The sequence below is a fragment of the Oryzias melastigma genome, linkage group LG9, assembly GCF_002922805.2.
Source record: "Oryzias melastigma strain HK-1 linkage group LG9, ASM292280v2, whole genome shotgun sequence".
Taxonomy (NCBI): domain Eukaryota; kingdom Metazoa; phylum Chordata; class Actinopteri; order Beloniformes; family Adrianichthyidae; genus Oryzias; species Oryzias melastigma.
This window is the reverse complement of record NC_050520.1, coordinates 18,886,781-18,902,215: the sequence shown is the minus strand read 5'-3', so window position 1 is coordinate 18,902,215 and position 15,435 is coordinate 18,886,781. Positions and strand designations below refer to the sequence as shown.

The following is a 15,435-nucleotide window of genomic DNA, read 5'->3' as shown; positions in this document are numbered from 1 at the left end:
TTTCTAACATTTCCAAAAAAATATACAGTATCATACACTACTTAGATAAAAAAGCAAACAGTTGTTATAAATTAAGTTTATTTGAAAATAATATAACAATAAGATGATTTTTTTATTTTGAGGGGCGACACATAAGACATTTACAGTATTTTCCACTTGTTGCACATCAAATACAAAACTAAATGTGAGCACACGTGGATGTTGGACTATTGCTTTTTAACAACAGCAGCAGTGTAGCGGCGTCGGTACACAGTATGTTTGTGGAGCCAAAGTTGGTACTAAGCATTTCTTTGCCCCAGAACAGGTCTTACTTGCATATATCGATACAACAAAGGTGCATGCATAAATAGGCACAGGAAGTCCACTGCAAACAGGATTTCACTGAGAATGGCAAAAACCAGAGAAACAGCTTTTTGAGCTCGAGAAATGATGCTGAGCTACAGATGTGAAGTGGGTGGAAAGTTATTGCATGCTGGTTTTTTTTTCTTCTAACATTTGCTGTGTTCTGATGCGTAAGCTGTGCAACAAATAGAAACAAGTTAACGGAAGTGCTTATTAAACAGCATTTTTTAATTGTTTGTGAGCATCGATTTGTGGACTGATAACACCGAGCTCGTTTTTCTGTGCTTTATTTTCTCAGTGCAAATTCCTGACATCATCTCCCATCTTGAGATGTTTTCTACTACAGTACTGATAATCTATGTGAAATGACCCTCTGACAGCAGGATGCTATTGTTCTTTTTTCCCTCCCTTATGACACTCAAATTTCTTCAGATTTTTTCTTTTTAAATATTTTTTTTTGGATCATAAATAATAATAAAAAAAACAGTGCATGCATATCTCACAGACTGAAAATCAAAATGGCTAAAAACATATTTTTAAAAACTGACAGGCTTTGCAGGCCTTGTAAGAGCTTTTTAGTTGTTGTTCTCCTTTGTTGTGATGGTGACGAGCTGCTTGGCTGCCTTGGCAATGTCATAAGCACATTGGATGACCTGCTGGGTGACCAGCTGCATGTCCGGACCCGGAGAGCCCTCTGAAGGCAAAACCTTCCTGCATTCGTTCTGAAGGCGGCACGCGCTGGAGGTCAACAAGCGCAGGGAGCCTCGCACCGCCTCCAAGCGTGGCTTCTGCAGAAGGAAAAGTAAAGTTGTTTTTCCCTGAAAAACGAATCTTTTTTTTTTAACCAATTTGATAAAATAAAACACAAAGATTGCTAGCGAACCTTGGGGAAAAGTGCAGCCATTTCTGTCACTGCAAGGTGGATTCTTTCTGAGCAGGGAATGAAGCTGCAAGGAGAAAAAATAGAACTTAACTTTTAGATTTTATACTCCAAAAACCACGACATTGTTAGTTATACAGCTTAAATAGTGTCCAAAAATAGTTAAGTAAAACAGTTGGTTCAAGCAAATCCACACAGTTGATAATAACCACACTTCAAACCATGCTGCTTTGACAACAGCTTCAGAAAAAGCTGCTTCAGCTGAAGAAAAGAAGAGAAAACAAGGAGAACACGACAGCTTGATGCAGGTGAGGAAGAGAGGATGGCATGTGAGGGGAGAAAAACGAAACTGTGCCTGGAAGGCAGGGACAGAAGCCAGAGTACCAGGAGGTGGGCTCAGTGGACCGGAAGGTGAGGGGTTGAATAGCAGAGGCCTTCTCAGCCCAAGGTACCAGAGTGCTGAAGCATCCCAGGCTGTGCCTGAGCCGACGCACACCCTCACGCTCACAGGGTCTGCTTCCAGGATGAAGGATGGAGAGGCCAAAATAAAAATGTCAGAGTGGAAGCAGAATGAAGAGGAGGAGGGTGACAGAGGAAAATGACAACTTTTGGGGGGCAGCCTAGTAATGACTAAAGGAGTTTGAAATGGGAGCAAAACTTAAATGAGCCACAAATGTTCTTTTGCACTGCGACCCGCACCTGTCGTGTTTACTCTCCTGAGCTGCTCGTAGGAGCTCCTGAATGTTTTTGGTGATCTGCTCGGTTTTCCGAATGACATCTTCTGTGCTGGGAAGTGTCGGGTCACAGTCTGGATCCTCCAGTTCAGGTTTGGAGCCAGCTTCTCCCAGCCACCCGCTGCTCCTGAACCTCCCTCTTCTGCATGAGCTAAAGAAAAAAAAACATCTGAAAATGTTTCATCCTTGGCTTTTATTACAATACTGTATTTAAGTGTCAAAAAGAAAAAAAAACATGTTTTTAATTAAACTTACTGATATTATGTCTCAGGGCTCTTTATGAGATTAATCAATAATCAACAAGCACTTCACTTTGCTATTAAGAATAAAAAAATTAAAAAAAACTTCCAATTGATCTGATCAAAACTGGATTACATAATTATGTAAAACAGTGAAATGAAGTAATTAAGTAAGCGAAAACTCATCAAACTCTACTGACTTTAGCTTTAATCACAAAAATAAATGAACCAAATGTGACATAGTGTGTTTTATTTATTTATTTTTTCTATTTTCTAATCCATGCATTTCATTATTTCTGTAATGAGTTCAAATAATGGTGTGTTTTGTCCTGTATTTTTCAATCTATGCTTGAAATAAACCAATCAATCGATCAATCTTTGGATCACTGAGATCAATCTCAGAAACCTGTGATGATTAGTTTTCCAGGTGAGTTCAATTAAAGGAAAACTACTAAAGAAAGACGCTCCACATTACAAGACCAACATTTTCAAGCAATATGGGAAAGAAAAGGGATCTATCCGATGCTAAAAAGAATGAAATAGCTGAAAGCCTTAGAGAAGGTATGAAAACCTTGGAAATTTCGCAAAAACTCATCATACTATTAATTTAAGAGATTTGTGGCTGATTCAGAGCACACGTGTTTGTGCAGATAAAGGCCGAATGGGAAAGGCTTCTTCCAGAAAAATGCATCGGATTAAGAGAGCAGCTGCTAAAATACCATCACAAAGCAGCAAGCATCAAGGTGTAGGATCCTCCAGAGGCTTGCAGCTCTACGTAAACCTTCTATTCAGGCTCAGATATACATGGGACGCCATATTTCAAATTGTCTTCTTCACTGATGAGTGCCGTGAAACTGTGGATGACCACCATGTCCCAACGAGGGTGTGACGTCAGTGAGGAGGTGGCAGAGTCATGTTTTGGGTCGGAAACATGGAGAGAGAGCTGATTGACTTAAGAAAATATGACCTCCTGATGCAGAAAATTCTACAAATGTCCATTTTCAGTTAGGGTCTGCAAAATGTTGTGGAACAGTGCATTTGAAGGTTTTTATTTTTTAATATACTGTTATCTTTAGGAAGTTTTTCCAATAACATTTGTGACTTGAAATTTGTGTTGACAGCCATTTGCATCAAGTGTTCAGAAAAATATAATTTGCATCATAATTTGGAACGAGCTGTATTTGTCTACAATCCTTTTAGCCCTCACCCACCTTAAGTCATCAACCTCTGAGTCAATAAAAGGGTTGTCGTAGTCGCTTTCTGGCACACTGCTTTGCTTCTCCATTTTTGGAGTCTGTGGGGACAGAAAGATTAGAAACGGCAAATGTGTAGCAGCACTTTCATACAACACCTTGAAATTGTTTTAGAAGAACAAAATTTGAGGTCCTATGCTAATTTAGTTAAAAGCAAAAGTGCTTTAATTGTACCACTTAATGTGTTGTGCATCTGCAACAATTTAGAATGACATTACCATGACAAATAAAAGCAATGCAGGTGACTGAAGATCACAGGCCAGTAAAGCTGTGGAGCCAGAGCACATGATTTATTCTACACAGCATTAGTAAGTAAAAGAGGGAGTAATTATCAGAGTGTTTGTTCACATCAATGAGTATTATTGTTTCAGGAAACGTCATTTTCCAGGTCTAAAATTGTCTTCTTTTTATAGCAGACCAGTTTCACTGAAACAACAGACTCCTCGGTGCTTCAGAAACCAAACGTGACAAGTTTCCTCATGTCTCACAGGCCGCCTGAGAGGCATGAGCTCACATTCTTTCACTGCTGCCTCCAAACCAAATTCCTGCATGCAGAGGAGACTGTAATGCAGCACAGCCAAGATTGATTTAGAAATGTATTTAAATTGATATTCCCCCAAAAAGCAGAAAAAAATGCTTTTTCCTCAACAGATGGCTCATCTTTTTTACTGGAAAGCGTGCCAGGATCCCCTTCAGTTTGGTGTCTGTCGCTGTTATTGCAAAAATGAAACAACTTACCTCATAAGGTGGTTTGAAATTATTCATTAAAAAAAGGGCAAATGAAAAACTGAAACCCAAAATATTTTGTGTCCTTTTATAAAAGGACACAAATCTTTTTTTAAACAGATGGATGTTCTGAGACCACAAAAAAGTCAAACACCTGAGGACTATTCATCATTCAGCCACAGACAAACCAATCTCCCTGTTCGGTAGTGCAATGAGGATGATGCTGATGAGAGCAGGTATCTGACGACGAGGGCAGCCAGTGGAGGAGTGGCTCATGCAGGGCAGGGCGGGGGTGCTAAGCTGAACACAGGCAGGCCAGAGTGGAGGGACAGCCAGAAATGGAATCCAAGTGGATTTTCAAAGTTTCCCAGGAGATGCCAGCCTAATGCAGGTGTACTTAACCTTTAGAGAACTGTCCTCCTTCAACCAAGACAGGGTGGATGGAAATGAGGGGAGGGATGAAGAGGTGGTCACAAAAGCGCCTCTTTTTGTCTAAAGACAGGGTTCAAACCGTTTGTATAAAAAGAACTGCACATGGAGATTAAACAGAGGAGTCAACACCCCAAATTATTTGAAGCAGTGGCTGATTAGCAAATAGTGGATATGCTGTGACATTGGGGAAAACGTTTGAATATCAATCGAGGAAAAATATTGATGCTACAACACATATCCTACTCCTGCAATTTTTTCCTGCACTTTGTATTAAAAATGTCAATGATGGAGTAGTCTGAAGAACTGTGTCCAAAAGGATGAGAAGTGTGAGTGAGTGAATCATGCATTGAAAACACAAGAGTATTTGTATGGTAGTTTTAATGCTTCATCAAAAAAAAAAAAAAAAAAAACGTACACCTCATCATTGTAACAGAATCTTCTTGTTTGTTTTGTTACACATTCACACCAATTAAAATAAAAGAGAGAGATACATGCAGATAATGTTGATGAACTGGCCAAAATGAAATCAAATACATAGAATTGTAATGTTGATCGTGAATACTGCCAGAAACCCACTGCAGGACAGAGAGGAAAATGGCGAGGAAATGGAATCAAAACAGAGCAGCGGAGAAGCAAAGGCGAGCAGGGAACAGGTCGTACTTACATGAGGTGAGAAGGGTTGCAGGGTGGGAACGCCCTCCTCTGTGTAGTGACTTTCCCCTTTGGGGAGATACGGCTTCAGGCCTGAGCCAGTCTCGTACATAGACATGGGCCGACTGGCCCGGGCAGACTGCCGGCGTTTCAGGGCTGAGGGGCTGGAGGGGTCAGGGTAGTCTGCACCACTGGGGGTGTGATAGATATTGGTTGTGACCTGCCGCCTGAGAGAGGTGTTCTCGTTTTGCAGAGATTGCAGCTGGAAGAGACGGTTAGCAGTAAAACTAAGAGGTGCAAAGCAAGCTTTGTTCGCTGTCCTTAACCATCCTCACTGCATGCTGCCTCTAATTTTGTTCTATTGCTACCTGATGGAAGAGAGAAGATGTCTAACTCTACAAAAGTTTTCATTTTCAGGGATGTCAAAAATGTAAAAATCTTCTGTCATACATACAAACCTCAAACTGCTGCTAGCTAATACTTAAAACGTCTATAATCATAACAATTCTATTCAGTAAAAAACAAAAATAACTAACAGCTTCTGAAATCAGCTATAATTTTTAATGCATTGTAGCAATAATACAAACTATTTTTGCCACAATATTTTTAGGAAAAGTACAAACTTTTCGTTGTTTAGTCTCAAAATGCAAAGAATGCAAGAAGCAAATGATAGAAATCCAGAAATGGGAAAAGACTTCAGGAAAAAAAGGGAAACAGGAAAAATGGTTTTCAACAGAGACAGGAAGTAGTTTTTTTTATGTTTGTGTCTCAAGTTTCAAACTTATAACTGTGCAGGATGAAGCTATCTTTTAACCCCAAAAAGGGAAAGTATAGACCAGGGGTCTGCAACCTTCAACACTTTAAGAGCTGTTTGAGATCATTTCTCTATAAAAATGTTTCTCCAAAATCAAAGTCTGACTTTGCCTTTTAAAAATATAAGACACTCATTTGTATTTATGTTATTGTTACTGGTATGATAAATATAAATAAATGAACTTTTGGTTTTTGGTATAAATAAAACAAACATGAAGAGGAAATAGCATTTAAAAAAAAAACATAAAATAACTTTTAATGGAGATTCATATGACTTCTTTTCAAAATAAGACATCCTGCATCACATAGGATCGTCTCAAAGCAGCAAATTTAGTTGTCGAATGTCAACAGTAAGAAAAAAAATGCAGTTTGCTTTACCATTGTTGGTGCATCTCAGCCAGAAATCCATAAAACAGAACTAAATGATCCTTACTGTGTTTGTGTACTACGGAGTACACTTTAAATCCTTGAATTATTCAAATAAACTGTTATACAATCTGGCTTCTTTTATGTATTAAATCTGTGCTTACTGATCTCCAACAGATTTCCTGTGATAAACAAGCATTCTCAACTTTGTCAAAATCTATGGCTTTGTTAAATTACAAAGCCAGACCGCTTGATCTATTGCTGGAGCATTATGGGTAGTGTAGTCAGGAGCCTTGCGGAGTGGTGTACTGTGATTCATCTGTGTAAAGTTTGACTTATCTGCTTTAGTTTGATGCACCTTGTAGTCCAGAAATACCATCCTTTTTTCATAACATTTTTATTTTTTCTTTAACCAAAGAGCCACAATGAAGGGGTACATGTGGCTGTGCGGCCTCAGGTTGCAGACCCCTGGTATAGACTATATGAAGAGCTCTCTCCCCAGTATCAATGCCCAATTATAGATGGGCTTTAAAAATAAGAATAATTTCCCTTCCGAGTGTCAAGAAGCTTAATTAAAATCTACTTTAGTTTTTCTAACTCAACAGGTCACATCTATAAATTAACGTCTTAAGGGAAATAAACTACAAATGTAAAAAAACAAAAACAAAAAAAACATCTAGAATTAATTTAAAACCATGAAATGAACATAAACATGTGATGAAGCATGACACTTGCATACAAATTCAGTTAGTCAATAAGAGCTGAAATTATGAAGGATTTCATGCTTAAAACATGCTTGTTAGCAACGCTGATGACATCATCTCTAACATCACATCAAAATGAACAAATTATTTATTTTCCTCTTATAAAAACATCAATTATAAAAGTTTGTGTTTAAGCATGCATGATGACCACGCAGGAGAATCCCTTTGTGTCCGGTTCCCGCTGACAGACCAGCCTTTCAGAGCGGGGGTCCCCCCCCTCCCACTCCGGCCCCCGATGTTAGTGATCTTATTGGTGGCCCGCGTGGGATACCTTTTTCTGCATCAGCCTCAGCTCATCGTTGAGGTTGTTGTTGACTTTCATGAGCTGCTGGACCTTAGCTTCAGAGGCAGAGAGAGCGTTTTTCACCTCCATGTATTCTTGCATAGAAATGGGACCATCAGACAGGTCAGAGTCAAGGCTCTGTTGGAGTGAAGAGGTAAAAAAAAACAAAAAACAGTGGTAACAGCGGTGAATCTCATCATTGAGAGTTTTTATTTATGAACATAACCGGAGACGACCTTGGTTCTATCCCCTTTGCTTGACAGGAGTTCTTGATCCGTGTCTTCGTCGGACGCCACGCTGTCGTAGTCGGGCTGGTCGGTGTCCTGGCTGTCGCTGCAGTGTCTGACAACTACGCTCTTAAGAATGAGTTCAACACTGTCTGAAATGAGCAAAACGAAGCTTTAATTAGTGAATCATTTAAGAGCTTATGAGAGGTTAGATTTTTTTTTAAAAGACCAACCTTTGTGAATGACTGCAGAATTCCCCAGCTGTCTGCGCTTTGCTTCACTTAATATATCGATCACCAGAGTTGCAAATTCATGTGCGTTAAATCTTGCAAGCTTCTGTCGTCCCTAAATAAGAAAAAATAAGATTGAATTAGAGAATTTAAGTTAATCTGTGATCCAAAAAGGGGATAAAATGAAAAATTGCCTGGTTTCGTGTTGATGAATACTCTGGATTCACAGGAAGAAAAGGAACCACAGCTGTTTCTGTGACCAAGGTGCTGTGATTCTGGGTGGCCAACCACACTGTAAACATTCAAACAACATCAGGAGAGCTCAAACACCGAAAAGGGGTTGTTCACCTAAATAGTCTTTAATTTAAATGTACTTTACCTGCATCTGTCTCCCTCCTGTCCACTTCATCATACACATCCATGGCCAGCTCCTCAAACAAATGGTTACTGAGCTGCACAAAATGTGATACATAATGTTTAAAAAGCCCTAAACAGAAATCTATACAACAAAAATTCAGATTATATACTCACAGACTGCAGTTTCCTCTTTGCTGCTTTTGCAAGTTCAGATAAATCTACGCTGCTGCAAAGAGAAGAAAAGTTTCAACATCTTCTAATAAACCTGTACTTCAGATTAAACATGATGCATATTTTACTTACATGGTTCTGATCCAAAGGACGGCATGTACAAGCAAAAGTTAAATATTGTTGCAACTGAATAAAACTTCTAAACTTCTAGTTTTTATGTAAAGCTTACACTCACTGAAGACGGCAGTTTTATTTGATACAGCTGCAAAAGTCTTTGATAAGCAAGTGATTCTAGTCTGAAATACAACTGAGTGACAGGTTCTACTTTTTCATTCAGATCAACCCTAATTTGCAGTAGACTCTTATGCAAAGACCAATTTCAAGTTAAAATTAAGGTCGCTAAGTTACATAAGTTTGAGACTAACTGTAAATATTAATTTTCTGAAAACAAAGAATGAGTCTGTGTGTTAATTAATTTCTGTTTGTTGCTGTGTGGCCTGTTCTGACCATGACTACTGCTCTACCACTGAGCCAGCTACCCTGGATGAAGATCTAAACTCCGAACTAGCAAGACTCCGGACTCACATGACTCAGAGTTGGTTTGGAGCAGTTTGCTGCCTCTGGTAATGGCGTCAGGTTATACACAGGATAAGCTATACATTTCTGAGTGTTTTATTTTACAGAAACACAAACAATTTGCGATTAGCATCAGCATGATGTGCGGACTGCTACAACATCTAATAACAATAAAATAAAATAAAACAGTCTTGGAAGAGTGAGATAAAGAGTATCAGTATACAAGTATTTAGTGTGTGTTTTTTCAGAAAAGTCATTTTTAAGATTGAATTTTTCAAATATTATATGGTGTCAAATCACGATCAGCAGAAAGTGAATGAAAAATCTGATTTTTAATTTGAAAAAAAATTATGAAAAAGTTTTCATCTCAAAAGTAAACGTAAACTTTAAAGAAATATTTTTAAAAAATGGGGGAAAAATGTAAATTTGAAACTTTAATTTAAAAAAATAGACCTATAACTATATTAAAAATATTGTTTACTTGTAATAGCTGCTATTTTGTATTTTCAATTTTGTTTTTTAATGCAGTCCTCAGTCTTTTCGTTTTTGAAGTTCAGCCAAATTTTCCAGAAGAGGTGGGGTTTGATTCCATTGGCTACCAATACATGAGTGACATTTGGTGATAGAAGTTACAGGTTATGTCTGGAAAACCTCCCTATTCCCCAACTAATAAAACACTATAAAGTACAGGACTGTCTAATGTACTGGAATTTAAAAGCAATTCATACTCCATGCTCACTACTTTCATTTTTTCAAATTTCCAATACTTCTTTTAAGTTTGTAGTGTGAACATTTGAGTTTAAAACGGTTTTAAATGTTTTACCATCTGTTGTTTCATTCACTTTAAGCTGATTTAACCCCATAGATTTAGGTGTTATGTCCCATGCTATATAGTCATGCTATATGCATGACATATAGTCTAGACATGTTTGTTTACATTACCGTAACCAACATGAACCCTGCAATAACATGTCCTTAACGCAGCTTTGCCAGTGATGCCCTCCTGATGTCTTTCTGGAGCCAGATTTCATTTACTGGACTTTAGATATCTTCAAAAGTAAACTCTAAAAAATCAGCCATTTTCATGTAAATAATAGTTATGCTATCGACTCTAAAAACCGGATATGACTGAGCAGTCTTACATTAAATGCAGAAGTAACATGTGCACATAGTCCATTAAAGTTCTGTTTTGTTGTATCGCAACACTTTTTTCTTTCTCACCTGTCTGCCATTTGTGGAACTATGAAGTGCTGACCATTTTTATGATCTGAAATGAGAATTAAAAATAAAAAAAAGTATGTCATTGTGTTTTTCTCCATCTTACACCAAAGTACACATCCCTCCCCCTTCATACCGGGTTTTCTTCCACACAGATAAAAGGCCAGTCGATCAGTCAGTTCATACTGAATCTCCACCAGCCGATCTGCCAGGTCATGGTGGCCAGACTCTCTGAAAACACACAAATACAACTTGACAACTCAAAAAACAGATTCTTATCCAGTGTAGATAAATAGAAAAATAGGTTACCTGGCATGGTCAATAGGAGTTTTGCTGTTACTGTCTAGAGCTCCAGGATCTGCCCCATACACAGTTAAAAGTTCAACCTGACAAACTTGCCCGGCTTTTGCAGCGACGTGCAGAGGAGTGTTTCCCTTTTCCTTCAGGAAAAGGGACAAAATGTATTAATACAACAAGGAGCTAAAACAAACAAAAAAGATGTTTAAAAAATAAAAATGTTGGCTTTAACACCAGGAAAGTCTTACTGGGTGAAAAAAGTTTGCTTGTGCTCCGAGGGATAACAATCTTAAACAAGTCTCAAGATTTCCTGTGCGAACACTTGAGTGAAGTTGCTAAAGAATAAATTAAAAAAAAGGAACATCTTAAAGAAAATGCACTGAAGCTTTTTTTCAAAGCATATTTGAGCTTTGTGGAATTACTTCAGCATTTTAAATCCTCCTCACCTTGCTTAAGTCCTTGGCTGTGGAGCTGTCATCCTCCCGGCAGGGCATTCGATGCACAAATGCCAGCATTTGATATTTGGCTCTTATGAATTCCATTTTGTTTGGGCTTTGACATTCAAAAAAATGAGAAGAGCAAAGAATAACTTAATAAAAAAAACAGTATTCAGTGAAAAAACAAAAAAATATCAAAACTCACTGCAGCTTGTCCTGAGGGTTGGCTTTGCGTTTTACACTCATCATCGACGTCGGGTCCAGAATGGAGTGCTCCCAAATTGAATTTGCTCCATTGCTGTACAAGGTCTGAACCATCTGTGGGAAAGAAATAAAATCCAATAAAATCCACAATGCAAATGCATCAGCTAGTGTTAGCTAAAAATGTTTTTTGTGCTTTGTGATACACTCCCTTTTGAATGTGAAATATGCTTTTCACCCAAACATCTCAGAAACTACCAACATTCTTTAGTTACACTAGAAAAGATAATCTGAATTAAGTGAAATAAATGTGCTAAAAGATTGGATTATTACTGGGGTTTAACTAATCCGCCAGTTAAGGGGAATCAAAACACAATCAGACAGTATGACTGGGAAAACAAGCACAAGCAACAACTCCTAGTATGCAGAAATATTTTAAATAGTTTTGTTGTCATTCCTGAGGCTACCACAGTGATACAAAAAACAACTACCTGGTGTCACTGTAACTATATGTACCTTACACAGGTTTCTGAATCACTTCCGTTTACTGTTTCCACTAAAAAGAAGTGTAACTGACCTATTTGTTACACTGCGGTTGCAGCTTTAAGAGTTTTAGAAATTCTCAAAATGTCTAAATGGTAGAAGATTCTTCTTTGAAATAATTGCTAAAAAATAAGGACAAAAATGACAAACACAATGAATATAACAAAATGTATCCCGTTTGATTTCCTTCATTTTTTTCTTCATTCCTAGTTGATTTTCTACAACTACAACTGAATAATAATCCCTTAATTTGTGTAAATTCAATTCGTAACAGCAAACTCTTGCAGTTTTTTTTATTTCCCTTTAAAATACAGACTTTTTTGCTGACAGCAAGATTATAAATGTTTGTAATACAGTGTTGTACATTTTTGCATCTAGGTGCTAAAAAAAATGTAAAAATAAAGAATAACTTGGGCAGAAAAGATGTGCAGTTAAAAAAAAACAGAAACTTTTTTTTTTTTGTGTATCATTAACCTGCAGCTGTGTAGGAGGCCATGGCGTGTGGGTGAGGTGACGAACTTGCGAGCTGTGTCGACCCAAACTTCGGTGAACGCTGCAGCACTCATCGCAGATCAACACACCTCTGTTCACTGAAGCCCAGCGGGGTTCTGGAAAAAGAAAAAAAATAAATACTAAGGTGTACATCAAAATACTTTAATTAAGAAACAAATATTGCTTCATCTGGATATTAAGATGATTTGTAATTGTGTTGATTCGTAAAAGTCTAAGCTAAATTTGTCGTATTTCTTGAATTCTAACATTTGCTAAGTATACATAAATACAAAAATCCCAGACGAACTGCATGGTCATGCTTTTTATACTGACTTAACCAAAATGATCACATATTTTTATGACAAATGAACTGTTACAATAATGCTTGACTTACAGGATCAAACAAACTCTGTTAAAGACCCACTCCAATAAAATTTGTGTTTTTAAACTGTTCTTTTTCTGATGATTGAGAACACATTTTAGTGTTAAAATTGAATATCTGAGTATTTCTTTATTCTTTATTGATTCAAACTTTCCTAAAATTGACGAAAAACTTCAAATTTTGTATTCTGCAGTTCAAGGACCAAACTGAGGTCATTTATTTTGACCAATTTTGGGATTGAAACGCATAAGCATCAAATAAAACAATAAAAAATACTTCAAACAACCCTAAAAGTGACTTATTAATGTATAAAAACGTCTATTTGTACTGGGTGCCACACACTCATATTAAAGGAAGTGGAAGCACCTCTAAAAGAGCAGCTTCCTCTTTCAAAGTCGTGTTAGGAAAACAAGCAAATGCCTGTTTGGAGAGTTACACACTTGGGTAATGCAAGGGCTGTGGTCGCAAGTTACAGTATACTCTGAAACCAAAATAAATGTGTACTCAAGCCTAACCCTTAAAGCATGCCTCACATACTATTCATGTCAGTCTTTTCTAACACCGACCCTAAAAACTCTTTGTGACACCAAATACCTCAAACTATATAGTCATATACACCCCCCACCATTCAGCCAAAACACAGACCGTTTGGTGTCAGCGGGTGTAACATGATAGACGCTGAAGACTGTAAATGTCTCTACAGCAGCTGAGGTGAGGCAGCAACAGCTGCAAGGGTTGGTGGTCTGATTCCGCCTCCTTGTCCCTAGTTTCCCACAATCTCAACACTTCTTGCTGACATTTCTGCATCCTGCACCAACAAGAGCTGCTAAATTTAATAGCACATCTTGAAAAAAAATCTAAAAATATTTACCGCCTCCCAACAACTGGTACCAGTTAGATGAATGGACAACTTCTACTTGCGAACTGTGTTTGTCCTTTTTAAACAGAGCAATAAATAAAATGTATTGAACTAATTTTGAAATAAAATAATAATAAAAAATAGTGTTTTTTCGATCTCAAACTAAGCGAATTATGGCACCATAATAGGGAAGAAAAATCGTCTGCATTGAGACTGTGCGGTCAATTGACTTAGCATCCTGTTTTGCTTCCTGTGCTTGTTGATAATGTTGCGTCATTTCTTTACTGTAAAAAAGGAACTTTTGAAAGAACCTTAGAAACAATACAACAATTACAAGTTGGTTTTAGGACCGCTCAAATGTCAAAAGCAAGACAGATGGTTGGTCATCTATGAAAACTTTTGATTTCTGCGCCTCGGTCATACCTGCAACTGATGCATGTTGAGATTTATTTGGATTTAGAGTTCAATTTAATGAAGATAATTTATGTTCTTTCATTTGAGTCTTAATATTTATAACAGATATTTAGGAAAAAAGTATAATAATTCATTTACATATAGAGCTTTAGTGCATGTATTTGGTGAACATTATGTTTGTACAACATGTACCTATTAATCTTTAATTCTTTGCGTATAGATGGATTAATTATTTAAAAATATATCTCTGTACCCTCACCTATCTATACTTAATTAAGTAGTAAAAAATACTTTTAGGTACTACTTCTGTTACCTAAAGCAGTGTTCTACTGAAATTCATCAGCTACAGCTTAAATTTATGTCTAAAACTAACAGAAACAAGCAGCTATGAGAAGCTAGACGTGAATCAGTTGCATTATCATCTTGCCTCAGAAAAGCTACATTCGAGCTCAAAGTGCGAAGAGCTCTGGTAATCTGAGTTAATCCAGCGACTAGACGTTCAAATGTCAAAGTAAAAGAGTGTCAAATATCAACTTTCTTACCTGGAGCGCTGCAGTCCGCGCAAACCTCCGGGTTTCGAAGGCGTTTAGACATCCTTTACTCAAGAGGAAACGCCTTTTCAGAAAGTGTGCAGGTTTTATTAAACATCGGAGGAGAAGCCGTTCGCGTTAGCTAAATTTAGCTAATTAAACACGCGTTAAAAACACCCCACTTACTGAGTTAAATCTTACAGCTCTTGCTAGCCGTCGGGGTTTGACTAGCGCTTGTGTTACGACCATGACAACTTAGCCACTCAACCTTTATAGTATGAGCTGCATTGGCTGACACATTGCTGACTATAAACCACCTGCCTGGCTAAGTACTCTTTTCCTATTTGGTAGTTTACTTCTCAGCCTCCAGTAGTCAGAGCAGCGGCGACCGCAATCACAGACTAGCTAACTTTGCCCATATTCTAGACTGTCAGGTAAAAAACCCTGCTTTGACATTTAGTTAAAGCAGCCTAATTGTAAACATTCTGCTAAATCAGACAATGCACCATAATAATCATCATTGTGAATTTTATTTGCATTAAAATAACACGTATTTTCACCAAATTAGGTTTTTTTGAAATTTACACTAATGCATGTAAACATTGACCTGAAAGACTAGACTGCGGGCAAAAAACGGATACAGATTTGGTGGTAAGTTCAATGAATTGTGGAATTCCTAAATAAGTCTTTCGTTCTCGAAAAAGCGTTTACATTTTTGCATACAAATTTGTTAAATAAATGATTTGGAACAGTTTGCACACATGAAAGCACGTACCACAAAGCTGTAGCTGCCTGACTCGTGGACCAAAGCACCGAAAATACTTAAGAGAACTATTTGTCTTTCTTGAAACCTGGTCGGTCAAACAGAAGAAAAGTATGGGTAGTCATTGATACTTTGACACTATATTCACTATGTGAACATTAAAAGTTAACAAATCGAAATTTACCCTCAGAGAAACACAATCATTTCAAACTGGAAAAATCTGCTTTGATAAACATTGTAAACAAATACAACTAA

General features: G+C 37.5%; 1 protein-coding gene across 8 annotated transcripts; it reads right to left on the bottom strand.

Annotated features, from left to right (window-relative positions):
- Positions 1–61: 61 nt before the first annotated feature.
- git2a (G protein-coupled receptor kinase interacting ArfGAP 2a) lies at positions 62–14,819 on the bottom strand. 8 transcript variants are annotated; one of them, XM_036213567.1, is made up of 22 exons: positions 14,604–14,818; positions 14,430–14,502; positions 12,215–12,348; positions 11,202–11,314; positions 11,006–11,111; positions 10,808–10,894; positions 10,572–10,702; positions 10,399–10,493; positions 10,266–10,311; positions 8,601–8,606; positions 8,472–8,523; positions 8,320–8,392; positions 8,135–8,232; positions 7,944–8,055; positions 7,720–7,862; positions 7,472–7,621; positions 5,271–5,519; positions 4,577–4,666; positions 3,407–3,489; positions 1,922–2,107; positions 1,226–1,289; positions 62–1,130 (listed from the first exon to the last, which is right to left on the bottom strand). In XM_036213567.1, the coding sequence occupies exons 2-22, from the start codon at positions 14,479–14,481 to the stop codon at positions 918–920; spliced, it is 2,283 nt and encodes a 760-aa protein (XP_036069460.1). In that variant the 5' UTR covers positions 14,482–14,502; positions 14,604–14,818; the 3' UTR covers positions 62–917. The 8 variants fall into 8 exon arrangements, with proteins under 8 accessions (XP_036069460.1, XP_036069459.1, XP_024131825.1 ...); XM_036213566.1 differs by having other exon boundaries at positions 14,430–14,818; XM_024276057.2 differs by having other exon boundaries at positions 4,577–4,594; positions 14,430–14,817.
- Positions 14,820–15,435: the final 616 nt, after the last annotated feature.

Coding starts and splice junctions, on each gene's coding strand:
- git2a (XM_036213566.1), bottom strand. CDS start 14,481: ATGTCTAAACGCCTTCGAAACCCGGAGGTTTGCGCGGACTGCAGCGCT. Junction 11,112..11,201: donor AACCCTCAGGACAAGCTGCA/GTGAGTTTTGAT, acceptor TGAATGTCAAAG/CCCAAACAAAATGGAATTCA. Junction 8,056..8,134: donor ATTCATCAACACGAAACCAG/GCAATTTTTCAT, acceptor TTTCTTATTTAG/GGACGACAGAAGCTTGCAAG.